This window comes from Carassius gibelio, chromosome B19 (assembly GCF_023724105.1).
Source record: "Carassius gibelio isolate Cgi1373 ecotype wild population from Czech Republic chromosome B19, carGib1.2-hapl.c, whole genome shotgun sequence".
NCBI lineage: Eukaryota > Metazoa > Chordata > Actinopteri > Cypriniformes > Cyprinidae > Carassius > Carassius gibelio.
The window spans coordinates 36,494,573-36,514,573 of record NC_068414.1 but is presented as its reverse complement, the minus strand read 5'-3'; the positions used below and the strand labels follow the sequence as shown (position 1 = coordinate 36,514,573).

Here is a 20,001-nt window from a genome sequence, read left to right as displayed (position 1 = left end):
ATAAAGTCTTTTAATTTTAGAATCAAGTATCCAAGATCAAAGTAAAATACATGTTTCATATTTCACTGAATGGAAAAAAAAAATACAAATGAAAAAAACAATTACCTGAGAGTTTTGGGTCTAATATAATCCTAATCATCTTCTTCATGAAATAACACCGAACATGTTCATATATTCACGCATCATTAAACAAAGACCAACTCAGAGAGCAAAGGAGATAAAAAATAATCAGGTTTTATCAGCATGTGACCTTTGACCCCGGAGAAAGATCCTAAAGTGACACGTTACCCCCCAAAGTGACGTTTATTAGGTCATTGATTAGTTAGCAGTCTAGTAAACAATAGAAAAATAAATAATAAATAAAAAACATTCTGACATTATTGATCGCTCAACAGAGTGACAGATAAACATTAATAATTTATTATGATAGCTCATGGTTTATCATTCATAATCATGGATCAAAGTGCCAGTGGATGTACAGTACAGCGTTCACAAGTACAGTCTCTGAATCAATGACAAGGTTCTAGTGTGAAATACAGAAAATATCCATCACATGTTTTTGGTTTTGGACAGTCCCAAAAAATAATTAAAACCATGCAGGGTAATAATTTAATATGTCCAAAATAGTGCACATAAAATAATAATAACTTTCTTAATCATAATAGTAGAACCCTACAGACTCAGAATCTATTTTAAATTATTAACTCATTTATTTACATGTTTTCCCACATTTGTGCACAACCCTGTAACCATCTCATTTTCATTCCCACTAAAAATAAAATAATAAAATAAAAATGATATATCTTTAAAATTTCTACAAAATATTCCCGAAAGTGACATAATCAATTAATCTCTTCCAAAATAAATGTTTTTGTTTACATAATATATGCAAGCGTTCTGCGTATATTTATTATGCCATTATAAACACACACACATACAATATATATTTTGAAAATATTTAGATGTATATATTCACTTTCTAATATTTTATATAAATATATTTAATATATAAACACAACATATTTTTCTTAAATATATACATGCATTTGTGTGTGTGTACATATACATAAAAAATATACACAGTACACACATATATATTATGTTAACAAAAACTTTTATTTTGGATGTGATTAATCACGATTATAATTATATATATATATATATATATATATATATATATATATATATATATATATATAATTATTAGCGTGTGTTTTTGTTTATTGCTAGAAAAATATAAATCCACATGAACCATATTTAGACACTAATCCACTAATATTAAGTAAATATGAACTCCAGAGACTAATAAACATTTCCATCTTTTACGGACCATTTGTTGGTAAAACCACATAAATCTATGTAGATTTGTGCAAAGGCCAAAGTTCATTAAAAACATGAATAAAATCAAGCAGAGGGCCTTCCTGATCCAAACCTTCAGTCTCATCAAAGCTCCTTCACAAACACATGAACGTGTGACGACTGTAGATCAGCACAGCTGGAAACATCAGCTGCTCAATTCATATCAAGGCACTGAGAAAGTGTGTGTCATGTGATCGTGTCAGGGTCACATGATGAAGCAGTGAGGTCATGTGACATGCATGCACTGTGATCCAAAACCTCACATGCTCCCTACCAGGACAGCACTTCAAGACATCACACTAACACAGGGACTTGAATTCAACCATAACCTGAGATGATTTAAAGCAGACGTTCCAATCAGTGCTACTTCAGTTTCATAAACCATCATAGTTTATAGGAATATTTTCAATTCTTTTTCATTTAATATTTTTTTTTATTTTTTATTTTTTGTATTTTCATTTCATTTTAATTTTAGTTAAAGTTTTGGGAATTTTACTGTGTGTGTTTGTCTTTTTTACATGTCCATATTATTTTTTTATTTCAGTTTAAGTTTCAGTTTTTTTAGTCAATTTAAACCAAATGAAAATGTCAACTGTTGTCTTAAGTATTTTATATATATATATATATATATATATATATATATATATATATATATATATATATATATATATATATATATATATATATATATATATATATATATATATATATATATATATATATATATATATATATATATATATATATAGTTGTTGTAAACTAAAAATTTTCTAAAATAACATAAAGCTGAAATAAAATATACATTTTAGATGAGAAACTAAAAAACCGTAAACAAAAATTAGAAATGTTGCCTTGGCAAATAACTAAAATTAAATGAAGATGAAGTACTAAAAATAATATAAAATTTAATTTAAGATGAGTGTTGTTATTGTTCATTACAACTATCGATGTTAATGGAAATAAAACAAAATAAAATAAAATAAAAAATAAAATAAAGTATATAATAAAATAAAAAATATTAGAAAATAGAAAAAAAATATATAAAAAATCTGAAATTAATATAAATTTTGAATTAAGATCATTAGTGTTGTTGTTAATTACAACTATTGTTGTTAATTGAAATAAAAATAAAAATAGTAAAATAAAATTGGCAACTAACTGAAATTAAATAAGCTGAAGATGAAGTACTAAAATTACTCAAACTAAAAATATGTAAGTCCCAAGATGTAATGAAGGAAGAGCAACAGTCTGAAGCGCCTGCAGCGTGAACATGTCTATGATTATGTGAGGACAGGCTCTGAACGCTGATGCTCCTGCTGTCTCTGTAGGGAGCGTGGATGCTGTCTATGAAGGGCGCTCTCTCAGGATCTGTTGAAGGCTGCCAGCACGGTCCAGATCATCTCCTCGGCGGGGGTCGTGACCTTTGCACTCTCTAGGTCGGGGTCGGCCTCCAGCAGGCTGCGTGAGCGTGTGCTAGCGGTGTCGTAGCGCTCGTCGCTCAGCGAGGACAGTGTGTTCTCCAGCACGTCTGCGGCGTGCGCTAGCAGGATCAGCGCTAGCATGCGGCGGCTCATGCGGCGCCAGTCGTTGGTCCAGCGCTCCAGAAGACTGTCCTGCAGACGCTGCACCAGACGCTGCTTCTCACTGCTGTCCGTCAGCGGGTGTGTGGTCATGTCGAACAGCAGGAAGTTCTGCTTCTCCGTGCTCAGGACACCCTTCTCCACCAGACTCTTGGCCAGACGCTCGCGCACGTTACGCATCTGGAAGTGCAGCTTTAAGGGGTTCCACGTCTCGCCTGAAAACAAGCAGAAACACCCTCAAATAATGACACTTCCTGTCCACAGCTCACAGCACAGGAAGTCACTCTGCAGAAACAGACAGTTCTGTCTCGTTTGCTAGTACAAATATCTGACCATCATTAAATATCTGTGTGTGCGTGTGTGTGTGTGTGTGTGTGTGTGTGTGTGTGTGTGTGTGTGTGTGCGTGTGTGTGTGTGTGTGGGCATGTTTTTGTATCATATCCGGACACAACTCTGTATAATGGCATGGGTATGACACAGGTATTACAAGGAGAGGGTGACTTATGAGGACATAACCCATGTCCCCATTTTTCAAAACACTTATAAATCATACAGAATGAGTTTTTTTGAGAAAGTAAAAATGCACAAAGTTTCCTGTGAGGGTTAGGGTTAGGTGTAGGGTTGGTGAAGGACCATAGAATATACAGTTTCTACAGAATAAAAACCATTACACCTATGGGATGAACACACTTTACACAAAAACAAACATGTGTGTCTCTGTGTGTGTGTGTGTGTGTGTGTGTGTGTGTGTGTGTGTGTGTGTGTGTGTGTGTGTGTGTGTGTGAGACCTGTGAGCAGCTCGATCCAGCTGGACACATCCTCCGGTGGTTCTGTGTTCTTGATGTGTTTCAGTGCTTCATCCAGCAGCACGTCACCGGTGGGAGCCGAGGACTTCACCAGCACCTGAAGATGGAAGAGGTAAGAGGATTGCTCATCTAGAATTCAAATAATCTGTTCTGGACACGTACATTCAATTCCATAATTCAAATCAACAGGTTACAAAATGAAAGTGTAAATGATTAATGCCTGATTCTGAATGCTAGAGTCTGGGTGATACAGTGACTTGAAACTATATGAAGCTCAGAATGATCGATATTGTCTTGACAGGGTTGTGTCAGATCCACCCGAGTCTTTATTATGTGCTTTAGTCTGGTTCAACTCGTTATATAACTCCATCATCAGCTATTTAAACATCAACTGAACTACTTTAATTCTTAACACAACTGCTGAACAGAGATGTGCTGTTAATTTATCAAGATTAATCCAGAAAAATGTGACATTTCCTTCTCATCATCTCAATGTGTAATGCAATGAGCTCTGATTGTTCCAGCAGCAGTGAAGCACTAACGACAGTCCGGTCTAGCTGGTTTGGTTTCATTGACTCTATAGTCACATAGACAATAAGATAAAGACGCTTCACACACCCACTGCTGTTTGCCACGAGAGATCAGGTGTGTTTAACTGAACTTAAGGTCAGGATCATTTGCATTTATCTTGCCTGGTGTTCCGGAACAGCTTAAACTCAAACGACAGACTGGAGATAGACTTACACTTCAGCCAAGACTCTGGAATAGTTCAGATTTATAATAATATAAGAGAAATATTATTCTAAAATATTGTGCAGCACAACTGTTTCCAACACTTGGAACTGAACTGATGTGAATAATGGCTTTGTTTGATAACTGATGTATATGTGTCCTTGCAGCACAAAACCAGTCTCGAGTCTCTGGGGTCTATTTGTAGCAATAGCCAACAATACATTGCATGGGTCACAATGATACATTTTTCTTTTATGTCATAAAATCATTAGGATACTAAGTTAAAATTAAGTTCCATGAAGATATTTAGTATATTTTCTAGTGTAAATATATAAAAACTTTATTTTTGATTAGTAATATGCTTTGCTAAGAACTTCATTTGAACAACTTTAAAGATGATTTTCTCAATATTTAGATTTTCTCAGTCAAACCATACATCAATGGAAAGATTATTGATTCAGCTATCAGATGATTAATTTTGCATCGTTAACACTGTTGTTTTCCTGTTTATCTCTGTGCAGCTGCTGTGAATCCGAGTGTATTGTATTAACTGCTATAGAAACACACGTGGCTTGTCTTCACCTTGCGGTCCAGTAGTTTCCTCTTGCGTGAGCTCTGCGGCTCGAGCTGAATGCGTCCTCTCAGAGCCAGCTCTATCAGAATGCAGCCGCGCAGGCCTGACGAGATGCTGTCGTTCCAGAACGATGTGTAGCCCTGCGGTCAGATCACAAACACAAGTCATCACCAGATATTACACCGACTGAGAAAAACCATTCAGAAATGTGTTCTATATTCAAATGTGATCTAGAGATTTTCATGCAAGGTTAGAGATAAAGTGTTCTGCACGTTTTCTTTTTCTCTGGCGTTCAGTTTAAGCAACATTTAAATTGAGCAAATAAAGAAAAAAATTGCAAATTGTGCACAAATCACAATGTTAATAATATTGTTAAAGTTAATAAAGATCTGCTGATGTCAGCCGATTCTGGACTTTTATCTATACTTGTTCTACTCGATTTAACCACTGCCTTTGATACAATTCCTCATCAAGTTCTCTAAGACAGACTTCTCTCTACAGGTATAACTAGTGTCCCTCTTAGCTGGTTCAGATCTTATCTCTCTGGGCGCTCTCCATTTGTTCAACTTCAACATACATTCCACCTGTTACAGCTGGTGTTCCTCAAGGCTCTGTTTTGGGCCCCCTTCTACTTATTTTTTAGTTACATTTTTAGAAAATATGGCATCAGTTTTGATTGCTATGCCGACAACACCCAGCTTTATTTATCTTCTAAGCCAAATTCTACCCTTTTTTCCCTCTCTTTTGGGTTCCTTAGAAGAGATACAATTTTGGTTTTCGCGTAACTTTAGTAAGTACAAGATTCTACTTCTCTACATAATTTTGCTCCACCATATTTCTCTGATTTGCTTCATATTTACGTCCCGAAGTAACTGAGTACATGTGATCTAGATTATATAATCAGACTCCAAAAATTGGTAACTCTTTATTTTAAGGTACACACATTACATGTACTGTACTTACTATTATAATAACAATAAATTATGCATAACTGCATGAAAATAACACTAACCTAACCCTAATTATATAGTAAAGGACATGCCGTTAATTAATATTACTCAGTACTTAAATGTATAATTACAGTGTAACAAGGGCACATTAAAAAATAATGTGTAACCCAAAAATGTTATTTTTGTTTTAATTATCACTCAGTCGTTATTTTACCATGCATTACTTTGGAAGGGTTTGGTCTTTGGAACACATTAAATTGCACAAATTCTAACACTAACTTTTTTCTGCTACTCTTTCTCATTCGACATGTAAAGCAGGAGTTGCACCACGCGGAGGTTTCAATGCAAACCAGCTCTGACCTCAAGCAAGCAGGAAAGAATAAAAACCATGTTATTTGAGCAATAAAGTTGTTGCTTCGGTAAATAATTAAACAATAGAGAGAAAAACATGAAGTCAAACAAGCTGAAATTGAAAAACTGAAGGATTCCTTGCTGTTCCAACAAAACTTTAGATGGTAAATTAATACACGGAGAAGAAAAAACATTTTTGCAGTGTTGTTTAGTAATGCTGGATTTTATGTTTTATTGGTTCATTTCATAGGTGTATTGGTTTTTCTACTGTACTCTCTGTATTTTCTATCAACTTACCACACACACACACACTCACACTCACACACAGACACACACACACACACACACACTCACACACAGACACACACACACAGTCTCACACACACATACAAGTTTTATAATCACCAAGTTACAAGGAAGTTTGCTCAGAGACTTTACACAAGAACAGATGCAGAGACACACCTGTCGAATTCTCAAGTCTGTGCTGCAGGGACACTTATACACGCACATCTGCTGACTTCATCTTATGTGTGGATTACTTGTTTTTATTTGACAAACAGAAACATGATATTTATCTATCTATCTATCTATCTTGGTGATATACTCTCTGTACTTCCCATTTGCCAACAATTTATGAGCAATCAAGTCACCGTTAAACTTAAAACACTTAACGATGTTCCTGCATCATGGAAACAGATGCTCACCTGAATATGTTGGTAGATTTGTGTTGGATTTGGAATGGAAAAATGGATATTTTATTTGTAAACATCATTCTTTTTTGGCTTATTTTAGTTGATTGTTTTGAAGGGCAATTGGATAGTGCATCGCGAATCATATGCAGACTTCCACTCTCTGCTCGTCTCTCTTGATCTCAAAAGAGTATGAACTACTGCTACTCACAAATCAGGCAACCAACTGGACCTCATTTACCCAAGACACTGCTCCACTGATCATGTTCTGGTTACTCCACTGCACACGTCGGATCACTTCCTCCTCACTCTTAACCTCAACATGGTCCCTGACACTTCACTTATCCCTCCACATGTCATCTTTCGACGTAACCTACGCACACTTTCACCCTCCTGGCTATCTGCAATGGTTTCATAGTAACTATGGTTACTACTTGCCCGCTTGATCCTATTCCATCTCATCTCTTTCAAGCCATTTCTCCTGCAGTTGTACCTGCACTCAATCACATCATCAACACATCCCTCCACACTGTAGTTTTCACCTCATAATTTAGACAGGCACGTATAACTCCACTACTTAAGAAACCCAACCTCAACCCATCTCTTTTAGAGAACTACAGACCAGTTTCCCTTCTTCCATTCATTGCTAAAACACTTGAACGAGCTGTGTTCAACCAAGTCTCTACATTTCTCACACACAACAACCTCACTGACAGCAACCAATCTGGCTTCAGAAGTGGACATTCAACTAAGACGGCCTTGCTCTCAGTTGTTGAAGCTCTAAGACTGGCAAGAGCAGAATCCAAATCTTCAGTACTTATCCTGCTTGATCTGTCCGCTGCTTTTGACACGTTTAACCACCAGATCCTCCTATCAACCCTACTGGCGAAAGGCATCTCAGGAACCACACTTCAATGGTTTGAGTCTTACCTATCAGATAGGTCCTTCAAAGTATCTTGGAGAGGTGAGGTGTCCAAGTCTCAACATCTAACTACTGGGGTGCCTCAGGGCTCAGTTCTTGGACCACTTCTCTTCTCTGTCTACATGGCATCATTAGGTTCTGTCATTCAGAAACATGGCTTTTCATACCACTGCTATGCTGATGACACTCAACTCTACCTCTCATTCCATCCTGATGATCCGACGGTAGCTATTCGCATCTCAGCTTGTCTAACAGACATTTCTTCCTGGATCAGGGACCATCACCTTCAACTCAACCTTGCCAAGACAGAACTGCTTGTGATTCCAGCAAACCCATCGTTCCATCACAATTTCACCATCAAGTTAGGCACATCAACCATAACTCCTTCAAAAACAGCTAGAAGCCTTGGAGTTATGATTGATGATCACATTAAACTTACCTCAACCCAATACCGAACCAAACAGAAACCGTGACCCCAAAATGGCAATACAAACTGAACCGTGAAAAACTTAAACCATTAAACCACACTGTCTGTCTAGTTAATTTTATAATCAGTATTTACTATTAGAAACTACACAAACTGTAACTTGTATATAACATATCTATATATTAATTAAAACAATTACATGTTTTTTCTTCTGCATATAGTGCATTATGTAATGTTCTGTTTTCTTATATTAGTGTTATTATTCCTATATATGTCTCCACAATAATGTTCATTCTGCACTGGATACTGCACTGATATTTTCTTCTGCACTGGAAGCTCAATTCAAATTCTTCGTGTTTGTAAACATACTTAGCAATAAAGCTCTTTCTGACATTTGAATTGTTTTCAGATGCAAAGCTCATTTTTGGCAGTGTATTTCGTCGTGTGTAAATCTCCATTCTCTCTTGTGTGGTTTTATAATGATCTCTGGTCAAACAGAGCAGCTCGACTTCACTCACTTCAGCTGAAAAGAGATTTGAGACGCTTATAACCGGTTGAACCTGATTTTTGCAGAATAACACGAGTAGCATTTTCAACCATTACACAACACTGCATGAGCTCCAGGACTGAAAGACTACCTGACCAGTCTTACCAGACGAGTGTGTGTGTGTGTGTGCGTGCGTGCGTGCGTGTGTTTCTGAAACCTCTTTATCTTTGAGCCCCAGGAGCAGAATCTCCTCCATCAGAGTGAGTCTCAGTGATTTGGAGTCGGTGTCCTGTTCCTCATCCGTGCCGTCTGTTTTCTCCTCCTTCTCCTCAGCATTACTCCATCGCTCCGCTGGAGCCTCAGCGCGCCGGTTCCTCTTGGTCAGTGTGGTCATTCCTCTCTGCTAATAATACCTTCACCAACATCCACATCACCTTTACCAATCACATCACCTAGAAATCACTCCTTAGGAGTTCAGTTTACCCTCCAAATGCCTTATTTAGCATTACAGGTTTTAAGAAATCCTTAGACTTCCATAAACACTAAAGGAGGTAGATAAACAATTATTCTAGGGAAAAAAATCTTATTTATTTCTCTACATTTGTATTAGGGTAACAAAATAAATAACAAATTAAACCATTCTAACTCACCACATCTGCCAGTTTATAAATGTATAATGACGTCCAGTGTGAGATGTTTGTCTGTTGAACTGTTCACTTCCCTGTACGCTAGAAGCGCAGCACTCACCTGTGGACACGCCCCATGACCGCTCAGCCAATCAGGATACACTCGAGCGTCTCTCAACCAATCAGAGCTCTCGACGCGGACTGAACGTGCGCACCTGTTCCGTTCACCGACGTCATCCGGATCCAGGATACACCAAACCGGAGACTTCATCACTTCCTTAAAATCTGACCTAATAAACGTGATCTGACGTTTAATACATTTTATATGAACCCACAAGTCGACGTGTCAGGCATTTCTGTAACGATTTCATAATAAAAGGTGACTATTTCGTTTAAAAAATCAGTTTTAGTAGATTTATTTCCTTTGAAGTCATTCCATACGATTGTGTAAATACAAAAAGCTTTAAAAAAAAGCAAAAAGCATAATCTCGGAGCTGTAATTCACCAATTTCGTGAGTTAATTTAACTAATATATATATATATATATATATATATATATATATATATATATATATATATATATATATATATAAAATTACATTCCAAAACATGTCGATATGTTTTGGATTCAGATGTGTGTTGAATGTACAAACTTGTATGTTTTGACTAAAACAAATGAGAAGCGTTTAACCGCGATATCACGCGGTGCATTTATGCCAAATCCTTTTATACCCAGAACTGGTATATTATATTTAGTTAGTTAATTATATTTATTCCGCTGTAACTTTCCTATTCGTGTGCACACAGTAAAGTGGAATTGCTTTAACTATCATATAAAAGTCGTATATCTTAAACTATATGTACTACTTTATCACGCCGCGCTCTCATTGGTCGCTTCCACACTGAGTCCCGCCCATGGCTGCTTACGTCAGATGCATCAGTTACCATCTCGGTGTTGAGGGAATATTGCTGCAATAAATCTCCAATAATCGCGACTGCTGCGTTAAAATCTCGTATTTGTTGACGGAGGACCGGTTTTATTTTCAGTGTTTGTATCGCGGGAATCATGTCAGAGAATCCGGACACTCTGGAGCTGGAGTCTGAAGAAGAGAAGCAGGTACCGATCATTGTGAGAAACAGCACAAACCCTGCGCGAGTTTAAAAAACGAGTCATTCTGGAACGCATTCGTGATTTTAGCTTGTATTTGCTTATGTTGATAGATAAACAGAAAGAAATCGTGATTTATCTGATCCCGAGTGCGATTCGGGGAGGTCACGTCCACTCCGCGCGGAAATCCTTGCTCTTATTGGTTGAGCCGTCGATCAGTCACACAGATAGCGCATTCCTATTGGTTGATGTTTCTTTTTATGCTGCAGCGTGTCACTTTGATCACGTGACAGAAGTGATCAGTGCAGCTAAAATCGATCATATTTTATCTGAAAATAAATAGGATTTTATGTCAGGGCTGGTCGAAAAGGCCAAAAATCATAATCTATTTTTTTTGGTCAATATTGAAAACACTAATATTTAACATGATTGATCATTGACTTTAGAAACAATGGTCTTTTTACGAGTGGATTAAAAAAAAAAAAAAAAAAAAAACATTTATTCAACTTAAAAATCATGCAGCGATTCATATGTGACGTGTGCAAAACAATAAAAACTGGAAGGGGGCAAAACCTTTTTCACAGCACTGTATGTGTGTATATATAGACTAATTAGATTTTGAGGGGATGTGTGTGTGATTGTGTAGATGTATTAATGTATGCTGCTGTACAGTGAATAGAGTGATGTATGAAGATAGCGGACCTGCTGATGTTATCAAATCTACAGTGTTTGTGTGTGAAAGGTAGAATTTGAAATAAAATGTTACATTTAAGTTAAACTTCGCTCTTGAGATCTCTCTTTGATAATTCTGAACACTCCAGTAATCTGTTATTGTTATTATGTCCAGCAGAGGTCACTAGTGACAGAAGTTTAGAGGTCTTTACTCAAAACACTTACATGAAGGAATCATTTCAAATCAGTGGGTCATGAAGAATAATAATAATAATAAGTATTTTAAATGTTCAAAAAATAAAGTGTTTACAATGTGTGTAAATAAGTGAAATTATATAGGGAAAGTAATATTAAAAAAAAGAAAATAGACACAGTTTTAACATAAACAAAACATAAAAAGTGTGTATTACCAGTCAAAAAAATGTTTAACTAAGATTTTTTATGTTTTTTAAAGAAGTCTCTTCTTCTCAGCAAGGCTGCATTTATTTGATCAAAAATACATCAAAGACATTTTTTACATTTGTTACTATGTAAAATATATATCTTTTTTTTTTATGTGAATCCGTGTTAAAGTGTAATGTATTTCTGTGATGCACATCTGTATTTTTAGCATCATTCCTCCAGTCTTCAGTGTCACATGATCTTCAGAAATCATTCTATATACTGATCTAAACTAGAAAACTAGTAAAAAATATTTCCAAATATTACTATTTTTGCCGTACTTTGTATTAAATAAATGAAGGCTTGGTGAGTAGAAGAGACCTCATTAAAGAAAACATTAAAGATCATACTGTTCAAAAACTTGACTAGCAGTGTATGTCTGTGTATATATATATCAGTGCTGCCAAACTATTAATCGAGATACATAATATATGTATTTATTATGTATATATAAATACACAGACATACAGTATATTAAAGTTTTCTAGATGTATATACATTTAAATTCTTATTTTATATTTAATATATAAATATTTTCCTTAAATACATGCATGTGTTTGTATTTATATGTACAGAATAAATATACACACATATAGTATGTAAACAAAAACTTTTATTTGGATGCGATTAATCGAGATGAATTTATCACAACAGTCATATATATATATATATATATATATATATATACGAATATAACGCGTTATTTATTCTTAACGGATTATTTGTGTGCGGTAGGGAAAGCTAATTTCACCCATAGCCAGCTCGAAATAACCATGGAAAAAACTCGAAGAGTCCACAAGGAAGTCAATCCATATAAGGATTTAAGGGCGGAGACCGGAGAAATACATCACGCAGACCTCACACTATAAGCAGCTGAGCTTTGTATCTACTTCCGCTTCACTCTTGGGCGAGTGTCGACCTGCACTATAACCTTTACATACTAAACTATAACCTTCAGAGCTCAAAACAACTCGAAGCTCTAATCTTAATAGTCTAGGTCGTGTTTAAGGCACTATATCGCTTCGTGATCGGGAATATGACTTTGAGTTTGATCAGAAGAACGGCTACGGTTGGTCTACTCGGCGCGCACACGGCGCTCGTGCCCGTGCCCGCCCCCGCATTTAAAGCGCGGGCCGAGGACGAACTTGACGGGTGCGCGGATGAAACCGACGCCGCGATGAAGCCGTTAAGACCGGGAACGAATGGCCTGAAAGGACTCCAGCTGGACGGACGCTTTGTTTCCGCGGCGGACGGATCTCTACCGAACACACCGGACACGCAGGAGCTCGGTTCCGAGCTGGACCGAGACACAAGACAGCTTCTGTCGGACTTCTATCGCACGTACACGGGAATGTGTACGCCAGACCGGAAGCAGCATTACGCGTTACCGACAATGAATCGCGTTGTCGCGGGCGTTCTCCTAAAGCACGAGATCGCGTATAAAGGTAAGAGGAGCGCATGCGCACTCTCTGTAATCCCCAAACAAAGCTGTGCGGTTGCCAGGTTTTTGGAACAAACCGCGGATCTGGAAACAATGTAGTGTCTGTCTGACTTTTAAACTCCGACGAGACGCGTGACGTCAGTTGACCGTCTAATTCTAGAAATAGTAATAGTACATAACTATATTCAAACTATCTTGACTTTTATTTATTTGTTTGTAAAGTCAATATTACGCAGTTTCCTGGGATGTCTCGCTTTCTGATCACGTGGTCGTTTTATTTTACTTATAGTTTTAATTATTTTTATTTAAAAAAAAAATCTTGTGTAATTTGAACTTAAATAACCTCTCAACCTGTTTCTCGGTAGATGGTTTTTTATTCTCAGAAGTGTTTTTTTTTTTTATCTAGTCAAACCGCAAGTTCTTCAGCGATTCTCAGAATCGCGAAAGTTCCGCTTATCAGCGCGTGCACACGCCTCCGGGCGCGCGTCAGAGGAGCTGTTTCCAAAAGAAGTGCTGGGTGGAACGAAACTGAATCGCACAGGACGTGGATTGTTTTAGTACATTCTCTTTAGTACATAGTACGTTTAAAGAATCGTTATTTTATAATACCATATTCAGCAATGTTTGTCAATTTCTTTTTTTTTTCCTATCTTCTAAGTTCCCATTGTTACTTTAAGCATAAAAAAATCTGATTGTGCTGTCAATCAAAAAGGGGGCGGGGCGTGTGAACCACCTGTTTTATTGCTCCTGTCAGATATTGATGTGAATTTGATGTCAGGATCAATGCATGAGATTTCTGACTGAAAAGTAAAATAAGTGTATTTGAATGTCTGATGTGTGTTGAGTTGCTGATGTTAAGTGTGTGTGTGTGTGTGTGTGTGTGTGTGTGTGTGTGTGTAGGAATGGTGCAGCGCCTGCAGCTGGACTCTCAAGAGGATGACATGAGCTTCATCTGCTCTATAGCACAGTCAATGTTCAAAGACAACACAACGAACTGGGGCCGTGTGGTGAGTCTGGTGGCCTTCGGTGCGGCGGTGTGCTCGCGTCTGAAGGAGCTGCAGAGAGAGCGGTGCATCGAGGCCGTGGCCGAGCAGATCTCCAGCTATCTGATCTCAGAACAGCACGACTGGCTCCTCAACAACAAGAGCTGGGTGAGTGACACCAGAGGAAAATCTCACGCACACTCGAATGGGAACAGCTTGTGTTTCCTTCACTGCATAATTCAGAGCTGTTCTCATGTGTGTGATCTCTCTCACACACACACACACACACACACACACGGGTGAAGTTCAGTCCATTCAACACGTGTGAAACTCGACCCCAGTAGCTCGTGTATCAGTCAGACTGCCATTAAACTCACATGCATCTCCATTAACCCCAAGCATTCAGAAAGTTTTGACGGTGTTTTGAGGTCTAATGTGTGTCTCTCTTGTCTGCGCAGCATGGATTCGTGGAGTTTTTCCGCGAGGAGGACATGGAGTCTGTGATTCGTAATGCTTTGATGGCTGTGGTGGGATGCGCTGGGATCGGCGCAGGTCTCGCTCTCCTGATCCGGTGAATCCAGTACCGTATCGTATCGTATCGCTCTTGTGACCGCCGCAGATGCTGAAGCGTGCGCTAGCATGTTGTCTGGTGTCTAACTCCTGCTGCGCGCCGCTGGACTTGACTTTCAGCCCCACGTGGGCTATCCCAGCATGCACCAGCACAAAGACTGGGCTCGCCCTGACCCAGCGAGCAGCAAGATTATATTCTGACCGGTTTTTTAATAAAAAAGCGTTCAGAAATGCATATGTGGTGTTTGCATCATTTGATTTCATTGCTTCACTTTACATATGTGTAAACTTTTTTTTTTTTTTTTTTTTTTTTCTTAAAAAAAAATTATAATATATATATATATGAAACGAAGTGTTAATGTGGCATTAGGTGTGAACATAATGAATCTGATTCTGTTCAGATTGACCTTTAGACAAAGAGAAGTGAGACCGACCTCATTTCAGAGTCTCTTCTGTCAGCTGTAAACTCCTCTAATAGGCTGCCAAAATATTCCAGTGCAATAGTCTTTCACTTGTATTTCAGAAAGTGTTATAGCAATGAAACTGTGGCTTCTCAAACTTTTACTGCACACTGGCAATGTTTGTCCAACTATAATAGGAAGCTGCATTAGCATTCATCTTTTCTAGCATGATGCTAATTAAAAAAAAAAATAACTTTTTACATGGAGAATTAATTTTATTTTTAAATATCAAGTAGTGAAGTATCATTTGAGGGAAATAAAGTTTTTTTTTTTAGTTTGTATAGAAAGCTTTGGTAAAACCTGACAATGTTTATTCATTCTAACAAGTAAATCTGGATCAGTTCAGTTTCTTTCTTTTCATTTTTAGTACATTTATCCAAATAAAGCAAATATGGATTTTATTTGATAAGTGCCGTGTAGGTGTTTTATATGGGCTTTACAAAAAATAGTGCATGCAAAAATTTACATTTGCTCTGCAGTGAATGGGTGCCGTCAGAATGAGAGTCTGATAAAAACATCCCAATAATCCACAGCACTCCAGTCCATCAGTGAACATCTGGAGAAGACAAAACCTGAAACACATCCAGCATTAAGATGATTTTAACTCAAACACATAGAGTCTATAATCCATAATAACACTTCCTCCAGTGAAAAACTGTTCTGGTCTGAATCAGGAGAGAAATCTGCACAGATCAAGCAGCGTTTAAACAGCTCTGAACAGATATGTGAGAGACGACAGCAGATGCACTTTTTCACTGGAGGAAGTGTTATTATAGATTATACACTCATATTTGAGTTAAAATCATCTTAATGCTGGATGTGTTTCAGGTTTCGTCTTCTCCAGATGTTCACTGATGGACTGGAGTGCTGTGGATTATTGTGATGTTTTTATCAGACTCTCATTCTGACGGCACCCATTCACTGCAGAGCATCCATTGATGATGAGACACTGATGCAGTGCTGTATTTCTCCAAACCTGATGAAGAAACAAACTCTAGGTAATGGATAATGCTGCTAGTTAAAGTGATTCTCAACACCTGCATGAGCTGGAGATTTCAAACATGCACTAGAAACCAGCGAAGCTCCATCTGATGCAGACACATGCAGATATCAGTCATCATTCGGAGTCTAGATGCGTTTGTGGGTATGCAGATATTTCTGTGTGTTGCTGTTTGTGTCGATTCTAGTGCAGCACAAACCACACACAGCAGCCCAAGTGTGACATTTATCATCTCAGTAGGCTGAGTGTGTGTGTCTGTGGTCTCTCATCTGGTTCTGGTTCAGTGTGTTGATGCTTTTCTGGCACACAGTGCAAGTCAGCAAATATAGAGCAGCACGACATAAACACACACTGCATCTGAAGTGTTGCATTCTGCATTTTTGGTTGACTGCAGCATCTGAGACCAGAGGAACACACACATACACACTTGCAACTCAGAGAGACCTGCAAGATGAGCTGTGGCACAGAATAGCTCAATTATTTCTCATAAACAGCAGTGACAGCAAATATGAAGTTTGTGGAGGTTTGCACACGTAAACACACTCATGAACCACTGTGGTTTCTGTGTTCAACATTTCTGAGATGTGCGTGTACACTGCTAGTATAACATCAGCTGAACCACTATTTGACTTTGCACATCAACAGTTTCATTTTATGTAGTGCAAAATAAATATAAATATATATATATGGTTTTATGGTGGTGTTATCCAATTTATCACTGATAAAATACATAACATTAGAAATACAATAGTGAATGTAGATTCTAACACTTCAGTTTCATCCATCACACCCAAAGATAAACTGCAGTGCTTTACAAATATAGGACAGGAAGAGCTAAATAAACTTATCACTGTATCTAAACCAACAACATGTTTATTAGATCCTGTACCCACTAAATTACTGAAAGAGTTGTTACCTGTAGCAGAAGAACTGCTAGAGAATCTTAGTGCTGCGTTCGACACCATAGATCATGACATACTCATAGATCGATTACAAAACTATACAGGTATTCAAGGGCAGGCTCTAAGATGGTTTAGATCCTACCTGTCCAATCACTACCATTTTGTTTATTTAAATGGGGAATCATCTCATTTATCATCAGTAAAATATGGAGTGCCACAAGGATCCGTCCTAGGTCCCCTTCTATTTTCACGGATGTACTGTTACTTCCTCTACAGTCAGAAATCTGGGTGTTATATTAGACAGAAACTTGTCTTTTGAAAATCATATTTCCAATGTTACAAAAACTGCATTCTTCCATCTTAGAAATATTGCCAAGCTACGAAACATGTTATCTGTTTCTGATGCAGAAAAGCTAGTTCATGCATTCATGACCTCTAGACTGGACTATTGTAATGCACTTCTAGGTGGTTGTCCTGCTTCTTCAATAAACAAGCTACAGGTCGTCCAAAATGCAGCAGCTAGAGTCCTTACCAGGTCAAGAAAATATGATCATATTACCCCAATTTTACAGTCTCTGCACTGGCTACCTATTAAGTTCCGTATCAGTTACAAATTATCATTACTTACCTATAAGGCCCTAAATGGTTTAGCTCCTGCGTACCTAACTAGCCTTCTACCACGCTACAACCCATCACGCTCCCTAAGGTCACAAAACGCTGGACTTTTGGTCGTTCCTAGGATAGCAAAGTCCACTAAAGGAGGTAGAGCTTTCTCACATTTGGCTCCCAAACTCTGGAATAGCCTTCCTGATAATGTTCGGGGTTCAGACACACTCTCTCTGTTTAAATCTAGATTAAAAACACATCTCTTTCGCCAAGCATTCGAATAATGTATCTCTTAAATTGTGAGTGTAGTTGCATCTGATCAAATGTGCATTTTTATTCTTATTCTTTAGCTTGGGTTAAATTAATTATACTTTGTTGGATCAGCAGCTATGCTAATGATGTCTCTATGTGTTTCTCTGTTTCTGCTGGATCTTCATCCCGTGGTAACTAGGATTTACACAAGCTCCAGTCTGGATCCAGAACACCTGAGAAGAGATGATGCTGACCCTCAGAGGACCCCAGATGATGCTAACCTTGAATCAACAACAGAACTAACAAATATAAGTTAAGTTTGTAAAGATAAGTTTGACTGCAACATATAATCATTGCTGTTAACAGTGTTCAACTTCTGTTTAGTTTTTATGTACGTCAGTTTGACATAGTTTCCACTGATAAGCTAATACTAAATATATTGTGGAAACAATTTCCTGTAATGTTGCTTTGCATCAATTTGTATTTGGAAAAGTGCTATACGTGTATATATGTGTGTGTGTAAATGACTACAGACTCAGAATTTCCTCGAGTACGGACAGCAGCACCATTCGCTGTTTCTCAGACCACAAACATCATAGAAAATATCTGTGTCTCCATCCGTCTGTCTTTCTCTCTGTTGTCGTCAGCTGCAGAACCTCAAGATGAAAACAGGAAGTAGTTCCTCCGCTGCCCTTCCCCCAGCGCTTACATAACCTGTTTGCTCTCTGCTCAGACACCAGTAATGTTCAGCACGCCGTTTATTTGGTTTTATTTCTCAATGATAATTCATATCAGCTGGGACAGACTACAATATAAATAGGTTTTTGTGATGAAGTTAAACAAAAGTCCTTTATGTTTTCCAGCCTCAAAATCTACTTTAGGGCAAGACACAAGAAGGGTAAAAACATTAACTAACAGATAAATATATTTGTAAATAAGGGCCATTTTAATTAATACACTTTAATTTGCAGATATTTCCAGAAAGTTAGGCTGAACGTTGGTTCAATGTTCTTCTTTGGTTTTGTTGTCATAATAGAGTTAAAGATTTTTCTAGAAGGGATTTAGGATTTCTCTTTTTATGGCTCCATAAATCAGAAAATACTAACAAAAGAACACATGTTTTTAGAAATAAAATGTTGTATAAATCAGTGTGAATGAAATATAAACAAACCCCACAGTAAAAACCTTCAGAAAATAAAGAGGAATAAAACTCTAAGTTTTGGTGTACGTAAGTGCTTCTAGAGTGGAGGAAAAACTAATTTTGATGAAAAAATGTATTATAATTTAAATCTACAGACGCAAATAGATAAAGTGTAATAATAAAACCAGGTGAATGTCATATCAACAATCCCTTCAGTAAAAACCTTCAGAATATGGAGATCTATAAAACTGTAAGTATTAGTGTATGTAAGTGCTGCTGAAGAGGAGATAAAACCTATTTTTGAGAAAAAGGTCTTTAAAATTATTGTATTTAAACCTATAAAGTGCAATAAAATAAACACTTAAATGTGTATTTTGGAAGTTTTTTTATGTTTTTCTTTCAAATTGTCTAAAAGCAAAATAGTGCATAAAAAATTATGGTTTTTGCTTTTAGTGCTGTGCCTTAAAACATACAATTTCATGTATTTACATTAAAAACGTAAACATGTATATTTGCGTTGAGAACAATTAGTGAATAATGTGAAATGCAACAAAGTCTAAAATGCAGCCACATTTAGATTCAAATGGTTTCAACTCAGTTGCATTATTTTTGAATGATTTGTAATTATTTTTAGTATATTTTTTGAAAAAGGCAAAAATTTATTTTTGACATCTGAATACAGAATTGAAGTAGAAATTCAAGAAGCGTTGTGAATGAGAGAAAAGCGTTTGCATTGTCACTGTGAGATCTGACTGTGTTTCGTGCGTGTTTACAGCACTGATAAGCAACAGTGATAGACGTGCTACAGGTCAAAGGTCAGACTGTGAGCACATATCATTTGGTAAAAGAACATGCATGATGAATCAGACATATGTGGACAAATCCTGAAATCATGTGTCATTATAGAATAGAATAGAGAAG

At 37.2% G+C, this 20,001-nt stretch overlaps 2 protein-coding genes across 2 annotated transcripts; one reads left to right on the top strand and one right to left on the bottom strand.

Moving 5' to 3' along the window:
- Window positions 1-2,121: 2,121 nt before the first annotated feature.
- LOC127978625 (Golgi phosphoprotein 3-like) lies at window positions 2,122-10,008 on the bottom strand. The gene is made up of 5 exons (XM_052583419.1): window positions 9,528-10,008; window positions 9,095-9,290; window positions 5,060-5,191; window positions 3,728-3,842; window positions 2,122-3,154 (listed from the first exon to the last, which is right to left on the bottom strand). Exons 2-5 carry the CDS (start codon window positions 9,269-9,271, stop codon window positions 2,721-2,723), a joined length of 858 nt encoding a protein of 285 aa, XP_052439379.1. The 5' UTR covers window positions 9,272-9,290; window positions 9,528-10,008; the 3' UTR covers window positions 2,122-2,720.
- A 2,607-nt stretch (window positions 10,009-12,615) lies between these two features.
- On the top strand, window positions 12,616-14,953 carry LOC127978627 (induced myeloid leukemia cell differentiation protein Mcl-1 homolog). The gene is made up of 3 exons (XM_052583421.1): window positions 12,616-13,169; window positions 14,066-14,316; window positions 14,607-14,953. Exons 1-3 carry the CDS (start codon window positions 12,761-12,763, stop codon window positions 14,721-14,723), a joined length of 777 nt encoding a protein of 258 aa, XP_052439381.1. The 5' UTR covers window positions 12,616-12,760; the 3' UTR covers window positions 14,724-14,953.
- Window positions 14,954-20,001: the final 5,048 nt, after the last annotated feature.

What these genes read in the sequence shown, in the direction of transcription:
- LOC127978625 (XM_052583419.1), bottom strand. Translation starts at nt 9,271, where the DNA reads ATGACCACACTGACCAAGAGGAACCGGCGCGCTGAGGCTCCAGCGGAG. An exon ending in GGAAACTACTGGACCGCAAG is followed by an intron (nt 3,843 to 5,059) that starts GTGAAGACAAGC and finishes TTCCATCTTCAG; the next exon opens with GTGCTGGTGAAGTCCTCGGC. An exon ending in CTGGATCGAGCTGCTCACAG is followed by an intron (nt 3,155 to 3,727) that starts GTCTCACACACA and finishes GCTTGTTTTCAG; the next exon opens with GCGAGACGTGGAACCCCTTA.
- LOC127978627 (XM_052583421.1), top strand. Translation starts at nt 12,761, where the DNA reads ATGACTTTGAGTTTGATCAGAAGAACGGCTACGGTTGGTCTACTCGGC. An exon ending in GCACGAGATCGCGTATAAAG is followed by an intron (nt 13,170 to 14,065) that starts GTAAGAGGAGCG and finishes GTGTGTGTGTAG; the next exon opens with GAATGGTGCAGCGCCTGCAG. An exon ending in TCCTCAACAACAAGAGCTGG is followed by an intron (nt 14,317 to 14,606) that starts GTGAGTGACACC and finishes TTGTCTGCGCAG; the next exon opens with CATGGATTCGTGGAGTTTTT.